The sequence below is a fragment of the Chelon labrosus genome (assembly GCF_963514085.1).
Source record: "Chelon labrosus genome assembly, chromosome: 21".
Lineage (NCBI taxonomy): Eukaryota > Metazoa > Chordata > Actinopteri > Mugiliformes > Mugilidae > Chelon > Chelon labrosus.
The window spans coordinates 4,943,094-4,959,161 of NC_140354.1; the positions used below are offsets into that span (position 1 = coordinate 4,943,094).

The following is a 16,068-nucleotide window of genomic DNA, read 5'->3' on the forward strand; positions in this document are numbered from 1 at the left end:
CTTGCACTATATTAACAAAATGCTGCAGAATCTCAGTTTCCAGAAGTTTATCACCGCTCCCTAAGGATGACCTAAAAGAGAACCACGGTGCCTCTCGTTGAGCTTGCTTGTAACTCTTCTCCTCTAGTGGAGTGTAAGTTGTTTCTATTTGATATCGTGAAGACGAAACTACACACTTGCATCACAGAGAAATCCAGTTTCTTCTTTGGAAAAGAAAACTCGCAGGCTTTTAGCTCTCTAAAGCTCCTCTCTCAGTACCGAATCTGGAGATTTCAGGTTCGGCTGCGCATCCTCTTGCACTGTTCCAGTATTACAGCAAAGTCTCACTTGCTCCCCAGTCAGTCTAACTCACCATGGTTCTTGTCATCTCCTAGTCTCCTGCCTCTCTCTCTCTCTCTCTCTCTCTCTCTCCCTTCCCCTCGCTCTCATACAACAGCCTGAACCATCCCCCTTTCTACACACTGTGAATTTATTAGATATCTCTGCCTTCTCTCTTTCTTTCTCACAAAAAACACTTTGTCCTCCTACTTCTCACTCCCAAGAGAAGTTATTAAAAATCTGTTTCACGTCCTATACCTCTGTATCTTTTATAAAACTCCTCACTGCGAGCTAAATGCTTTTCTGTTGCTCGGGCTGCAAGCTTGAAATTACTAATTGCTTTTCTGTTGTAGAGCAGGATTCTTTTAATGTTGTAAAACACACAAAGAGAGCTTTAGCGCATGCTGGTTGCTGTGGACAGTCTGCAAGACAAGGGAACAGGGCGATAGAGAAACTTGTTTGGTATTTCTATAGAGAACGTACCTTTTCATCAGCCCTTCTACGGGCACATAGAGGTCAGAGGTCAAGGTGATCAAAGCACAGAACTAGATGAATAACTTTCTGACGAATCCAGCAGCCTGTTAAGTATCTCACATTTTCTTTACTATCTGGCTACATTTTCTATGCCTCAACAAGCATCCCTGCACACACAGTTGCTTTAACACACACAGTATACACACAAACACACTGAATTCCAAACCACAGTCACCGTTTTTGCATGAGATCCTTTCCACCAGGTTACATATGTTAATGTAAAGCCTCCACTGAGACTAGACATTTCAATAAGGCATTATTAAAATCTATATTTTTCCGTGAAAATGTCAATGCTAAAGTTAAAGCTTTCATTAGTTATTCTAGCTGGACGCTGATTTTGGCTGTATATTTATCTAGGGAAGAGTAATTTTTTGGATTTTCAACCTTTGCAGCATACATAAGCATTAATCGAATAGCTGAGACAAAATGGCAGATCAAGTCAGGCGTCTGAACTGTGTTGCTGAGCAGCAGTTTGTTTTCGCTGCATTATTAAAGGTGTGTAGTTCTACTCAATGTGGCAAATTGGTGGAGAGTTTTAACGAACTTCAGAACTGAATTCCCTGTCAGACAGATGTTCAGAAACAAAACTGGTTCACCTTCATTTGTGTTCTCTGTAACTGCAAGCAAAATGGTTTAAAAACAAATGTTTTCCAGTATCATTATAATAATCCAAGCTATTCATCAAATCCTGAAAGAAGGTGAAATAAAATGGCTTTACCTTAAAATGGGACATGCAAGTTATGTAGTTGTATCCTGGATAAAACATGACTGATTTTGAGCATATTAAAGAAGATTACAGTACAAATGACTAAAGACATGTTTAAAGCTTTAAGGTTTTATTTTTAAGGCCTTTTAAAATATACAGTATTACACATTTCCCAAAATCCTCTGGTATCACATCCAAAAAGTAAAGTGTTACATGAACAAATATATACATTTTGTGCACTCTACGAGTAAGTGTGATTTTTCTACCTACATTTTAACAGAGTCCCAGTGTACTTCAAACACGCATGGGTGTCTTCATGGTAATCCCTGACTGAGCCATCCAGTCAAAGTACTGCTCCCCAGGCCTCTCTTCGGTCCTCTTCCCCATAGTCAGGATCCCTGCCGCTTGGTTCCTGGAGCCGTGGAGGAGCTGGTGGAGTCTGCTCTGTAAGCGATGCTCGTCCTCTTTCCGTTTACCTAGAGTGAGGATCCCAGCGGCGGCATCTCCTGTGAGGGCTCCCCCCAAGCCTCTGCTGCTGGAGCGGCACAGCAACACATGGAGGCGACATGAGCGAGATGGTTGTCTGCAGCACTCGGGCGTACTGTTAGCGTCGCAAGCCAGTTGAGACAGGAGCAACATCAAGGCCAGCACCAGGACCTTCTGGTCGTTGAACAAGACTAGTTTAGAACATGATATATAAGCCTAAAAAACTACAAACACAACTTCTTTGTCTGCAAAGTTGTATGTTCAAATGTAATATATCAATGCAAAGAACTGAACTCAAGACAAATATGCATAAGAAACATGAATTACTGAATTTCCAACACTATACTGAGACATATGTTCTATGTAAAAAGAGCGAAACCCTAAACACAAGTCAAAACTAGTAGTTAGTTAGCATCACCATGCCAATTTGCAAACATAATGGTAATAAGTGGTTACTTAACCATGCATGAATAACATAAATTGTTGAATCACAGCAAGAAGGTTCTGGATTCAATTCCATCTGGGGCCTTTCTGTGTAGAGTTTGCATGTTCTCCCTGTGTCTGCGGGGGGTTGTCTCCGGGTACTCCGGCTTCCTCCCACCATCCAAAGACATGCTGGTTAGGTTAATTGGCGATTCTAAATTAGCCTTAGGTGTGAGTGTGAGCGTGAGTGTGAATGGTTGTCTGTCTCTCTGTGTTAGCCCTGCAATAGACTGGAGACCCGTCCAGGGTGTACCCTGCCTCTCGCCCAGTGATACCTGGGATAGGCTCTAGCCCCCCGCAACCCTCCAGAGCAGCGCTTTTGGATCTGATGTGATGAAACAATGGTAGATGTAAAATACCCAGTGGTAAATATTCATATTAAGTGCATCAAATGCTATTGTTCTCCCACATACTTTAGAATTTAAGAACTACCAAACTAATGCACAAACATTGTGAGTGAAAAAGCTGGAATAAATGTAAAACCATTTCAGTTTTAAACGAAAATCTAACTTGAGATGTCTTACCCTGTTAAACGAGACCATCCCAGTAGCCGTCTGGAAGTTGAAGGGGAAGCTGGTCATCTTCTGGCGTGTGTGAAGGAGAGGCATCTGATCTTCTTATCTCCCCGGGAAAAGAACAAGTGTCTTTTATATTGTTGTGCGTTTGCATCGTCAGTCCTCAGGACGTCACTCAGGACAGCCACAAACATGACACAAAACCACAAATTCTCCTGTTTGCTCATTTGAAGTTTTGCTGTGAGCCATTCATTAGCCTTGTGTTGCAAATCATCTCCAAGGCACCTGTGTGGACGTCGAATGAAGTAGAGGTATTTCTTTGTGGTCGCCTGCCTAGGGTTTATTAAGACATACCTTCACAATGAGTGTTGAGGGACAGAAGTCAATTAGCTAATGTGTCCAGTGAGTTCTAAGATATCTATAAATAATATATAAAAAACACTGCTGCCCTTTCTCAGTTCTAATGAGAAGGCTTATTCAAAGGCCATGCTAATGAGCTTCTATGAGCTTTATTCTCTCATACCAAAGGTGCCATACTGACACATCAAGAAAGGGTTCTGTAGGGTATTTGTTAATGTTTTGTGTGCACACAGCTGAAAAAGACCGACTTTAAGTACAATTATTAAGGTGAAAAAATTGAGGCCCTTGGCAAACTTGAACGAGGCCAGAAACTCTGAGCTACACCTCTGCACCCACAAGATCAGCTTTAAAAATCGTAGAAAACTTTGCATTCAGCTTTGCAAACATACAGTATAAGGATAGGAAAACACATCAACTACTGACTTCATCCTCACAGGCATTTACTTAATGACTGTTGCCATCTTATGGACAACAGGATGTACTGCTTTAAACAGTACATTACTGTTATGACAATAAACGGCATAAATCTAATTTATTTTTTTTATTTCATTTTTCTTTTTAGATTAAAGGAATCACTTTAGTTTCAATTGGGACACTGCTTTTATCTAAATATAATGTAGGTCAGTTTGAAAAAGGTCACTGCTCACAACCACTGTGTGAACTCTGCGCTGTTAAAACTATGAGTGATTATGAGTATATGCCCTTGTGAAATTCAAACCTAATTGCCAAGACCAGACACATTTAAGGGGGAACTACTGTTTTTTACAACCTGGACCTTATTTGGCATAAAATGGTCGTTTACTCACCCATATTAAAAATGGGTGAAATTTCGCGGCAGATAATGCATTGTTTAGAGGCTGCGTTTCGGTGCCCCAGTCACTCCCACTACATGGATATACGCTGATCTAATTATCTCCTGAAGGAATACGAATTACACAAAAGTTATATGGGTGAGTAAATGGCCGTATTTTATGCCAGAAATAAGGTCCAGGTTGTAAAAAATAATAGTTCCCCTTAAACATCTCTGTATATTTGCATATAACAATAAGCAATTGAAAGTTATTAATGAGCAATGAACAAGAGGAGGCAGGATAAACAATAAAGCCAGTTTTAATGGGCCACTTAAAGAGCTCTTACAGAATCCACACTCACTTTAATGTGTAACACATGTCAGGTTATTGTTTGACCCTTGTGTTGTGGCGCTAACCCGTAATCCCTCGTTCCAGTCCCACATGCACTGGTTGTTCCTGATCTGCACCACAGAACAACAGGTGTCAAATCACTGTATATGTGGAAGTAATGTTAAAAAAAGAATCAGAATATCAATAAAACTAACAACAATTATCATAATATCAATCATTAATGTCTGAGAATTATTATAGCAATATATGTTCCCTTCATACATTTTACATATAGTTTACATCAATAATGACTCTGTGTTTTACTGACAGCAGTACAATGGTTCATGTTGACCTTTGACCTCTAACAGACAGGGGTCATATATTCCAGTTGTGATTGGCTGGATTGGCTTGCTCAACCCTGGGGACCAAAACACCAACTCACATAACATCATAAACACAGTCCCTGGGAAGGAGACAAGGAGATCTTGTGGGGAAGTGTCCAGAAATGCAGAAGAATTTAAATCCTAAAGAATGACACAACACGTGGAAGATGACATCAGCAAGGTATACATCAGTAGGGTTGAACACATTAACAGCTGCGGTTTGATTTTCTATTTTAGCTCTATTGCTCCCCGGTTTGTGCTGAAATGGTAATTTGTGACTCCTACAGTGCTCAGCCCAGTAGAGCTGCTCTACTTAGTGCACTTAAAATTAAAATGGCATGTGCGTCATTGAAAGGAGAGTGGTTTTGCACTTAGCCTCATGTCTAAGATGAAGGAGGAAGAAGGTATGAAGAAATAAAAACTCAAAGACATGCCGTCTCTAAAAATAAAAAGGCAAATTTGTGGCATTAAATGCCAATGTGAGGTAAAGCCTGTGCCCACAAAGCTAGAGTACATTGTGGAGCAGCATGTAACTAGCACTGCCCAGAGAGAGACAGGAATATCTAGCTCACCAATACAACTACTGAATGCATTCCTTCCGTTACCAGCTGTTATCCTTTTTAGTTTTCACAAGAGAGAACAGAAAAATGTTAGTTAACTTTCTGGCTCAGAAGATTACCTTCCAAATCCAGAGAAAACCAAACATTATATTTCCAGTTTTCTATTCTGATCAAAAATGTGCGACTCAAGTGTGAGGTCTTCAGCTTTCATGTCAGACTTGTGTCTCGCTTCTAACACGACGAGTCTTCCTTGTCATCATCATCTCTTTGACTTTCTCTGCAACTTCCTGGATGTCCTTTTCCTTATCAGCCTCTTGCTTTACTTCTACATCCTTCTGCTTCTCTACATTACTCTCTCTGTCTCCCTTTGGGTAGGATTCTCTGTGGACACAGGCTGCGGGTCAGCAGGATCCTGGAGGATTGTCAATGACCATCTCTTTTTCTTTCTCATGGATGGTATTGAGAGGTCCTGCTGCCCTCTGCTGGCTCTGGAACTGAAGCTGAAGCTGCTGGGGAAGGGGTGGGGGTTGAGGATAGGCCGGTGGTCTTGACACTGTTTGGATCAGACTGAAAGGTGGTGGCTGGGGAGGCAGTTGGGGATATTGCTGGATATGGGGATGGAGATAAGCCTGAGGTGTGGTCTGGGATTGGACCTGGGTTTGGGACTGGTACAGTAATGGAGGCTGTGGGTGGGGCTTGGCCTGAGGCTGTTGCTGTATCTGTTGTGGCTGGTGGTGTGGATGGTGCTGAAGCTGTGGGGAAGCTGCACCATTTTTACTGAGGCCACAGGACTGAGCTGCACAGTGGATCTGACGCAGAGTGTCCAGTGCCTCGCTCTTAGCATGCTTCAGAAGATCTGCCTGGCCCTGAGAGTGAGACAAAGAAAATTACAAAAAGAACAGAGAGGAAGAAAGAGGATTTTGTTAATACTACAAACTATTTTTTTTTTTTTTACCAGGTTGAATGCAATAAAAATACCTTCATTATGTTTCACTCAAAGCTGTTTTAACTTTGAGGGAAATAGTTTCTATCTGGCTCAGGGGCATAGCACCAAATTCAGGGTCCTGTACACTCTTAATGTCAGTGGGCCCCTATCCATGCCAGTGCAAGAAGTGTGCGATGAAAAAAAATTGGGGCATTTATTTATAAATACATGCATAAATAGGGTTTTAAAGTAAAATCAGATCAGATTATATTGATGACTGGTTCTTTCATTCACCACCTGAATTGATGCATTTGGCCTACTTGTGCTCAAACACCTATAAACATTAGGCTACATCTGGTTCTTTTTGATCCATGACACATTTTGATTTAAAAACATTTATTCTTGAACAGGAGCCAACAACTGTACACAGAGAATAAAATCAAATAAACTATCTAATTTTTCAATAAAATAGTTCTTCAGCTTTCAGAAAAAGAAATAAAGCCTTGCTAAAGCCTTACACGAGATGTAAGGATGTAATTTACATCCCAGTAACTGCCCACTGACTCTACAACAACGTTAACGTTAACTGGATGCAGTTACACAACAAGTTAACTCGGTTCCCCTTTTGGAAAGAAAGCAGTTAACAGTTGCTTCCCCTCATTCTGCCTTATTTCTTTTTCTTTCCGCTCTTTCTTTTTCTGGTACCCCAATTTGTGTTTTTTGGGCGGCATGATGACAGATAGCCTCCAGGTCATTCAATCTGGGCTCACTGACGTACTAGTCAATGCGTACTTTTCGCCGGTCGCTGTCTATGGGCGGACTAAACCATTGTGCGTCTCCAAGAGGGTGCCCCCAGAATGTACAATAAGTTGAGAGGGCTGTGACACAAAGTTCATTCTCTCAGCTGATGTTATCAATATATTTGAAATACATTTTGACATTTTGACACCAATTAATTGGAGGGCCCAATTCATTCATTCAAAATAAATAAATAAATAAATAAATAAAAAATCTGGATTTTCATGGGCCCTCTCCCTACTCGGGCCCCCACTACCACGCCCATGATCTGACTTAAAAAAGACACAACAATGGATGAAATCCAGTTGTTTATCATTGATGCATTGACTACTAAGATACAGAAGGGGGCAGTATTGAGCCACTAAACAAAGACCCTTGGTTTCTTGCCAGCCCTTCATGATACTTCTCTCAGCTGGTGAACAATGCTTTCATATAGTGATAATGCTATATTCCATTTCTGCTCTTTAATTGAGCACCCCAGAGAAGAATCCTTGCCATATGTGGAGGAAGTGGCCAGGGCAGGCCCCCTGAGTTACAGCACTGTCAAGTCAATCTGGGCCACTGCCATGGCTGTCAGCCTCCCTAAGCTAGCTGTCTCATTTCTCCACTGGCAGTCATGTCTTTGTGTAAGAGGTGCTTACAATATTAGTACTGTTGAAAGAAAAAATGAAAAAGAAATACTTGCCCACAAGCTTTTACAAACTCACTCCACTTCTGCAGTCTCTAAATGCTTCACTCATTCCCACCAGGGCTCTTAGCACTGCCACAACCCCCCCTCCAATGTGTCCACTCCAACATCTGCTCACAAGAAAGTTGAAAGCAGTGGCCTGCATATTTTACCTCCCTCCCACTGAACTTTATTCAATCCTAACATCCCTGTGAAGAGGGACAGGCTGACCTGATATGCTCCATCCAGAGTGAAGTGTAAAAGGTGAAAGGGATAAAGTTTATTGTGCCACAAGGCAGGCCCTACGGTCTGACATACTCAGGGAGGAGTGAAGGTGCTGCCCTGCACACGATGGACATTGTTTTACTCTCACTAATGTTAATACGCTGCAAGTGGCCTTTTACCTGAGCGAATCCAGCACCCAAGTGAGGAGAATGAATAAGTCATATGTTTGAAAAAAAAAAAAAAAGAAATTATGTAAGTCATGACTCACCGAGCATAAAATAAGACAGCAAAAAGCTAGTGCTGTGCTTCCAGAGCCAAATCACGACGGCACTTGTTTTTGGATGCATTCACCCCTACAGCTGGCCTCAAGATATCCACAGGGGGCTAAGCCCAAACAAGGGCAGCCACCAAATCCCATCACAATACTCGTAAATTCTAGTCAAGCGCATGCTTCTTGTTTGTCAGAATTGGTCCATTTCTTTGAAAGAAATTGGGTAGTCAATAACCTGCCTTTGCTGTGCATTACTTTAAAGGTTGTAGTCGTTGACAGATAGCGGTATGTGACTGTAGCATATGAGCAAGACTGTGAGCAATTCATCTTCATTGGATGTATAATTAAGGAATTCAGTGGGTTCCTACTTGAGTCCCTAACTATACAAACACCTCTATTTTTGTGATGTTCCTGGGCTGAAGCTGTATCAGCTGTACAAATTTGATGCAAAGTTTTGGTTTGACCAAAAAAAAGGGTCACAACTATGATGGAGGGCCAACATCTGCACCAACGACCCTGGTACTCTTCTACAAAGAGCTGCACAATGCTTGACATTTGCTTCAAATCCTCTATTTCCATCTCTTTGATTTTGCTTTTCTCATGACAGATAGGTACAGTGAGTGACAGCAATGGGCAAATACCCTCATTCGCCATGACAGCTCTGATCTGACTGTCAAAGTAAGAGTGGAAAGGGAGTTTGGGGGATAGAGAGTGAGAGACAGAGAAAGGACATTACTGTTCCTCTATTTTCCCCTAAGCTCCCCGCCTCTGTATCCCTGCCTGAACACAAGCGAGTGCTTCCCGGCCAGCTGAGAGGTTGACAGATGAAATAACTGGGCATGGCTGCCAGTCTTGGCAAACAGGCACCAGGCTCTCACCAAATGTTCAGTATGAGGCACAGATTACAACTGATGAATGAGAGAAGGAAGAGGTGGAGTTATGTGCATAACACAGTGGCTATGCTGTACACTGAGAGGGCGGCTCATCAGAGAAATTAGAGGACAAGGAAAGGACAAAAGAGGGTGCGTTTGGTGAGGCAATGAATGGATGGGTTTAGGAGTGATAGTGTAGAAAGAGCAGGGTTGAGATAGGGGTTGGTTTGGGTGTCCACCTGTTAAGAAATACATTCCAATGTTGCACTGCAGCTTAATTAAGATCATTGCGGCCATTGCACAATGTGTGCTATAGTAGTGCAAAAGAAAGAATGTTTCACAAGAACAGCTGCTTAAATGTGAGCATATTCTGCTTTTATTTATTGCTTGTTTATTCTTATTATTTTTTTCAAACTTTAGAAAGGTGGCCTGACCAAAAAAAAAAAAAAAACGTGAGGCATATCACTTTTCAAAATTCTGCTATGCCTCACCTTCATCTGAGTCACCAAAAAAAACATTTAAACACTTAACAACGGCTTATTTGTGAAGGCTGCTGCAGCTGTATGCAGCGTGCCGTGAACACCTGCAAGCTCTACTCAGGGCTAAAAAAAAATGTACCACCAGTTTCTGAGGAATACGTTCATTTACAGATAATATTGTCCAGTATACACGTCAGAATAAATGGCAGTCAGAGACAAGCTGGTAAAGCCAAGAGCTCCTGCAGTAAGAATGCAAATAAAACATGAGAATGTATTTCCAAAGCAGGCCCACAGACTGAACCTAGGACACACAAGTAATATTAAGAACTCAACTTGGCATCCTCTTCAAGGCATATCCAGGAGGGACCAGTGTCTCCGTAAGAGGAATAATAGAGCAGCATGTGTGTCTACAAACTAGTGTGAACAATCCTATCATGTCCTGTCAAGGCACACACACAAATAAATAAAACTGTACTTGAAATCAATGCTAATTAATTAAGAGATTTAGAGATTAGAGAGGAGGGAAATACAATTAGCCCAATGAGCTTTCTTAAGACATTGTGCGGTTTAATCTCAACAGCAGGGCCTGGGACTGCTTATCCATCTGGTTATAGTCCCCAAAGTAATCACACATCAATCAGAGTTATTAGCTATATTTTATGCAAATGGAGATGCAACAGAATCATGAGGGTCGTTGCTGGGTTGAAGGCCACGTGCAGAGTGGGGTTTGCTCACCTTTAGCACGGTAATGTTCCAAGCGTAGCTCTCCATGGCCTTCTGAAGTTTGCGGCCTTTCAAACCCTCCTTTGCTCCGATGCGATGAAGGTCCTCATGGAAGTCCAGACCTTGATACAGACAGACATGACATATGAATTATACAGTAGAAATATTATTAAATACAGAAACAGAACTACAATGCAAAAATTGCAGCAGATAGATAGCTATGGAATATAATTCCCTCTTGTTTCACCACCAGGATAGTAAGTACAATATAACAATTACTGATAAAATAGCCATAAATATCCTCGTAGGCAGCATACATTTTTAAAGTGCCCTTGTTATTTCTCACTGTCACGCCAAGCCTGCATAACAACACCTACATTATAACAATACCATCGCATTTAAACACAGCAGCACATTGGGAATATTTGAGGTAGTACAATGCAGGCTAACCGCTAATTAGCCTCCTACTACTAATCAGACCATTACTAATCTCCTGGCTTTAAAAACAAACTCCTCCTAAACCTATAAGTCTCAGCCTGCTTTTCAGTCTGGCCCTGACAGCTGACCTTATTTCACTCTGATCTACTGCAAAGACACTGATGAAACATAGGACATAATACACAAAAGACCATCATCTCAAGTCATTCATTCTTTAGTCCTCAGTTCTTCCCAGTACCTAGTAGGCAGATACTGCACCACAACGGCTGTCAAGAAAAGTAAAATTGATGTTTGGTGGAGAGAAGGAACCGTACATCATCCCCGTGGCAGACTTACTTACTTTAAAAAAAAATATAAAAAAATGTCCAGAGGCACCATCGTAAGTAACATTTTTAAGGGTAAAGATAATATGCACATACTGGGGCATTAAAATACTGACACACTAAATTGGTTGGTTTAATATTCAGTGGCGTGGTGGTTAGCACAGATGCCTCACAGCAAGAAGGTTCTGAGTTTGAATCCATGGGCCGACTGGGGCCTGTCTGTGTTCCCCCTGTGACCCTTCACGAGTAAGCAGTTACAGTTGAATGAAAGAATGCACCCCACTTGTACTGCAAAAGTATGTCATCTCTATGTTTAGTAATGTAGTTGCATTATCTACCACTATTCTAATGCTTTATATTGTTGTTCTTGGTGTGCATCCTTGACATACAAACATATTTTAGACTTCCCAGTACAGACATAAGACATATTATTATCTTGTTTTACATTTTATGAGGTAAGTAAGTGGAAAGAATACTAAGAACATCTTTCCAGAACCATCTGCAGCACACCTGCAGACATCAAGCAGTAAACCCAGAAAAAATAAACTTTTGCTTTAAAAAGTTTTAAAAACAGTTGTTCCTTAGTTTTCCAAACACAGGATATGTAGAACTACTACAGAATATCTGTTTCTGTGCCTGAAAGTTGCGTAACGTGGATTAAGATTTGATCTTGTAATCCGTTGTAGTTAATGGGCTGATCCTTATGAGTCAAGGAAGTTTGCAATCACAGGACATGAGGAGTGAGGCTGGCGGGGTGATGAACACGAGATTAAATTAGCCCAAGGCTGCTCATCGCAACACAACCTCTTCAAGGATTTAATTTCACAATTATTAAGCTTTTCCTTACCCTGCCAGTTACAGTTCCTTACTGTCGCTTAAACTGTGCGAAATGTGAGCTAATAAACAAAATGTGGCCCCATGGCACACTCTGAAGAGACAGGGTCTTACGTTTTCCTTCTCTAGTGGAAAAAGAAAGAGAGAGAAAGGGAGGGGAGCTAAGATAGGAGGACTTGGGGGGCAACATATCTCTTCTGAATAGCCTCACAAATGTAGAGAGAAACACACACCGCAGTAAAGCCTTACAGTCTCTGCAACGAACAGGGAGTTGTTGCCTTTGTAATGAGGACTGCAGCAGCCCCCATATGCTCCAAATACACACACACACACACACACACACACACACACACACACAGAAAAAAAAGGACAAGCTGCAGGCTTCAGGCAGAGAGAGGGAAAGCTAGTAAATAATAAAATCAAACAGAATCTCCAAACAGGATCTGATGAAAAGAAATGAAAAAAACAAAAATGGTAAAGGCAGTGAGAGGGAGATACAGAACACTAAGATCATTGTTTCATTAATTCAACTCAATTCATAGACCCTGCAAAGCACAAGCAGGATATTATCAAGGCAAACAGAGAATGGGATTTTCCAGCTGCTGATGAGCTGGGGAAACAATGACTGTACAAAGCTGATGAAGATCAGGGAGGGATATTTCTTTAACCCTTTGCTTTTCAAGGTTTTACAACTCATATAGTGTAGAGTGCATGAAAAGAGACATCCACAAACAGGAATTGTAAGGCTTGTTGGGTGCCGATAGGTTCTAAACCCATTTAAAGACCCGGTGAGCTTTTGCCTGTTCCTGGGTCTGCTTTATCATTGCAGAATGCTGGGCTATATTCAAACCAGGCACCTCAACACCCCGCAGCACTAGATATGGAACAGAAAGAGATGCTGAGAGATACAATGTGTCTAAATGTCAAATTGTATAGCCTTTATTCCAGAAGCATCTCCAACTGAAAGGACTCTTTTTGCAAAGCTACCTGTAGAAACCATTTTAGTGTTTAATGCTTTTTACTGTATGTCCTCAGATCACCATGAATAGCGTCCTTATTTTGAGTTGAGTGGGTACAGTCACATCGAGTTTCCATTTAACCATACTGCCTCATTCCAGCCCTCAAAACAACTGTGATGTCTTTTTCTGTGATGAGTAAGATGATCACCCCAGTACCAAGCAATAACCCGTACAGAGAGCACTACGCTAACACATGCATATCTAAATGCATTATCCACACAAAAAACTACAACATGTTCACTTTCTGTTGAGAAAAACTGCTTAAATAATTCCTTACATAAGAAAATCCATTTGGAAGCTTGTAAAATAGAGGCTAGTTAAGAGAAGGAGTGGGAGTCGGGCTCTCCCACACAAAGATTAGATATGCGTGCAGACAAATAAACCAGTGTACACAGTGTGCACAAAAACACAGTGGTCGCATCTGGAAGTGCCAGAGTGTGCATCCCAGCTGTTTTTCTGGTTCCCCATTAGCGATGTGTGTGATGACGAGCCATCAATGATGCCCTGGGGGAATCATCCAGCACCTCTCCATCCTCATCAACACGTCAGCTTCACTGCCCAAATTAAACTGATTAGCAAAATAAAGTCTGGGCATAAACTGAACGCAGGAAGGAGAGGAGAGGTTGGCAAGTCAGAACCATAGCAACCAAAAATTGTCCTGCATCGCCGTTTATATTCTGTATGAGCGGTGGAATTTGCTAAAGTGCCAATCATTTCACGTTGTTAGGAGGTATAAGGTTAGTTCAGGTCTCTCATTGTAGATCACAGCCACCGTTGATTATGATTACGGCTTTGTCACAACAGCATTTAGCTGATGAGCAGAGCACACTTTTAACTGTGAGGGTCAAAGTGTCAGGTCGAATCACAGGCCTTAAACCAAGCTTAGATAAAGCACACGCACATGCGCGCCATATCCCATCCCACATTAAATCTCTCCCTTGCTGATGGCCTGTGCTCTAATAGCACCTTTTTTCTGCTTCTCACACAGCCATTACCCCAAAATTATACCTTTGGCTTCCAGATCGATCATAGTGACAAAACCCTCAATTCCATGCAAATTCACCATCTCGCTCTTTGTATGCCTCTCTCGGATTCTCTCTGTGTACAGGCGGATGCTTTTGTCATCGTTAGTCTGTACAAAATCATATGGTTCATTAGATGCTTTCTGAAGGGTGCATTCAGTGCCTGTCAATCTTCCCAGCCGTCAGAAAGATGCCACATTTTGTCGAGGGAGTGTAACGCAGTGTCCTCTGTGGCGTTTTTGCTCTCTGTTTCATAAGAAATGATTATGACAAACTGTGACACAGGCTAAACAAGGTATCAACGACAAACGCAGGGAGAAGCTCTAAATGAGGGTGTGTTATAATGCGGCACGTTCAGTATTTTTAAACATACACTTACAGCTGCAGCTAAAAGTGCAGTCGGACCATTATGAAAGAATTCTGCACATGCTGTATGTGAGCTAAAGCAGACCCAGTGAGACAGGAAGCAGATGGAGAGGACAAAGAGCACACAGACTGGAGAGGCTGGACATTATTGTATGCAGTAATACTGTATTAGTAAGTGATTAGTTTACTATTATCGCAGATAATCTTGACTCATGGCATCAAGCATCATTATTTCCCCACCAAGCATATCTCCTATCTTGAAATGCCATTCAAGCCTTTGCAAGCACAAATAGAAATATGTATATTCAAAAAATATAACTAAAACATTTTATACATGTTTACATGTGTTGTTGAAAAAAGCATAATTGCAGCAATTTTGAGGAAACAATTGTGAATGACGGATCAGTATAATGTATGTCTGAATGTATTTTATGAAATACTGCTCTCCCTTGTGTATTCCAAGCTAATCTTATTGCAGCCCTTATATTCCTTTAGGCCAACAAGGTCAATTTTCATTTCAAGTTTAGAATTGCCTTTTCCCAATTTTGATTTAGCACAGTAGTTTATATTACATAGCTCTATCCACACATAAAAGGCTAAGTAACTGGATTTTGGTTAACAGTGTTGGGGTATCTGTTTCCCTGGCTGCCTGCTGTAACGTGACGTAATGTCTGAGAAAAGGCTGCTATTTGTTCACTCATATTTTTCCACGCATTTCTTTCTGCCTCACTAATTGCTATCAAAACTGCTAATGTCTAGCAGCATGGACAGATAGGCATGGAAGCGATGTGCATTTGAGAATGGCAATGGGTTTAGTGTGTGTGTGTGTCTCAGTGCTGGGTGCAGGGGAGTGAGAGTGGGCGATAGGCAAAGTGCTATGTTTGGCATGCAGCTGAGGCCCCTCAGGATATCGCTCCAACCCTCTGCCTCATTGTATTCTTTTCACTTATGTGAAAGGCTTGTAACTCCAAATATTTGAACTTCCATGTTTTCACTACAGTGGGATTGAAAGAGTATACTGTATGCTCCTTAGCTAAAGGGCTCAACCCTTGGGCTTTTAAAGCCCTTTCAAAATTAATTAGATGATTCAGACAAAGTGAGACACAAAACAAGGTTGATTTTCTTACTGTAGCACATACAAGTTTTTCACCTGACAGCAGCAGTAAGCTAAGCATCAGCCTCCGGTATCCAGCCACTGACACTGCTGTGTGTGTGGCTGAGTGGGGTTTAAGCTCTGCTTAACTCTGTAGTCATCGCCTTTGAAGATGCTTCCAGCTCTGAGTTTGGGAACCTTTGAGCCAGGGGACAGCTCTGTGATGGAAGCCCCAGCCCTCAGCCCACAGCCCTGGGTAATTGCACAGCACGAATATCAGCTTGGCTTGCTGTGGTGGAGGGAGCGAAGCATATGCCTGCCTCTGTGTCACACGGTCAAAAGCTGGGCATAGCAGGCTTAAATTGGCTTTTTGGCCTCAGGATATTGAGTTGGCATGTGTCAGTGAGTGAGCCCCACTTATCATACACAAAACACACAACAATGCATCAAATACAATTCCCTTGTTTGCGCAAGCTATTATATTATATCTGGTAGCTTACGGCACTAGAATAGGAGGTGTAAACATGCGAAATGAAGACGTCAGTAT

General features: G+C 41.6%; 1 protein-coding gene across 1 annotated transcript in view; it reads right to left on the reverse strand.

The window, feature by feature from the left end:
* Window positions 1-4,511: 4,511 nt before the first annotated feature.
* LOC311506845 (inactive phospholipase C-like protein 2) overlaps window positions 4,512-16,068 on the reverse strand; it is a 51,793-nt gene continuing 40,236 nt past the window's right edge. Inside the window, exons 5-6 of the mRNA XM_084570957.1 lie at window positions 10,439-10,548; window positions 4,512-6,332 (exon numbers count right to left, since the gene is read on the reverse strand). Coding sequence (XP_084427083.1) covers window positions 5,868-6,332; window positions 10,439-10,548 — 575 coding nt within the window. The 3' untranslated portion in view covers window positions 4,512-5,867. The remainder of the gene's footprint in view (window positions 6,333-10,438; window positions 10,549-16,068) is intronic.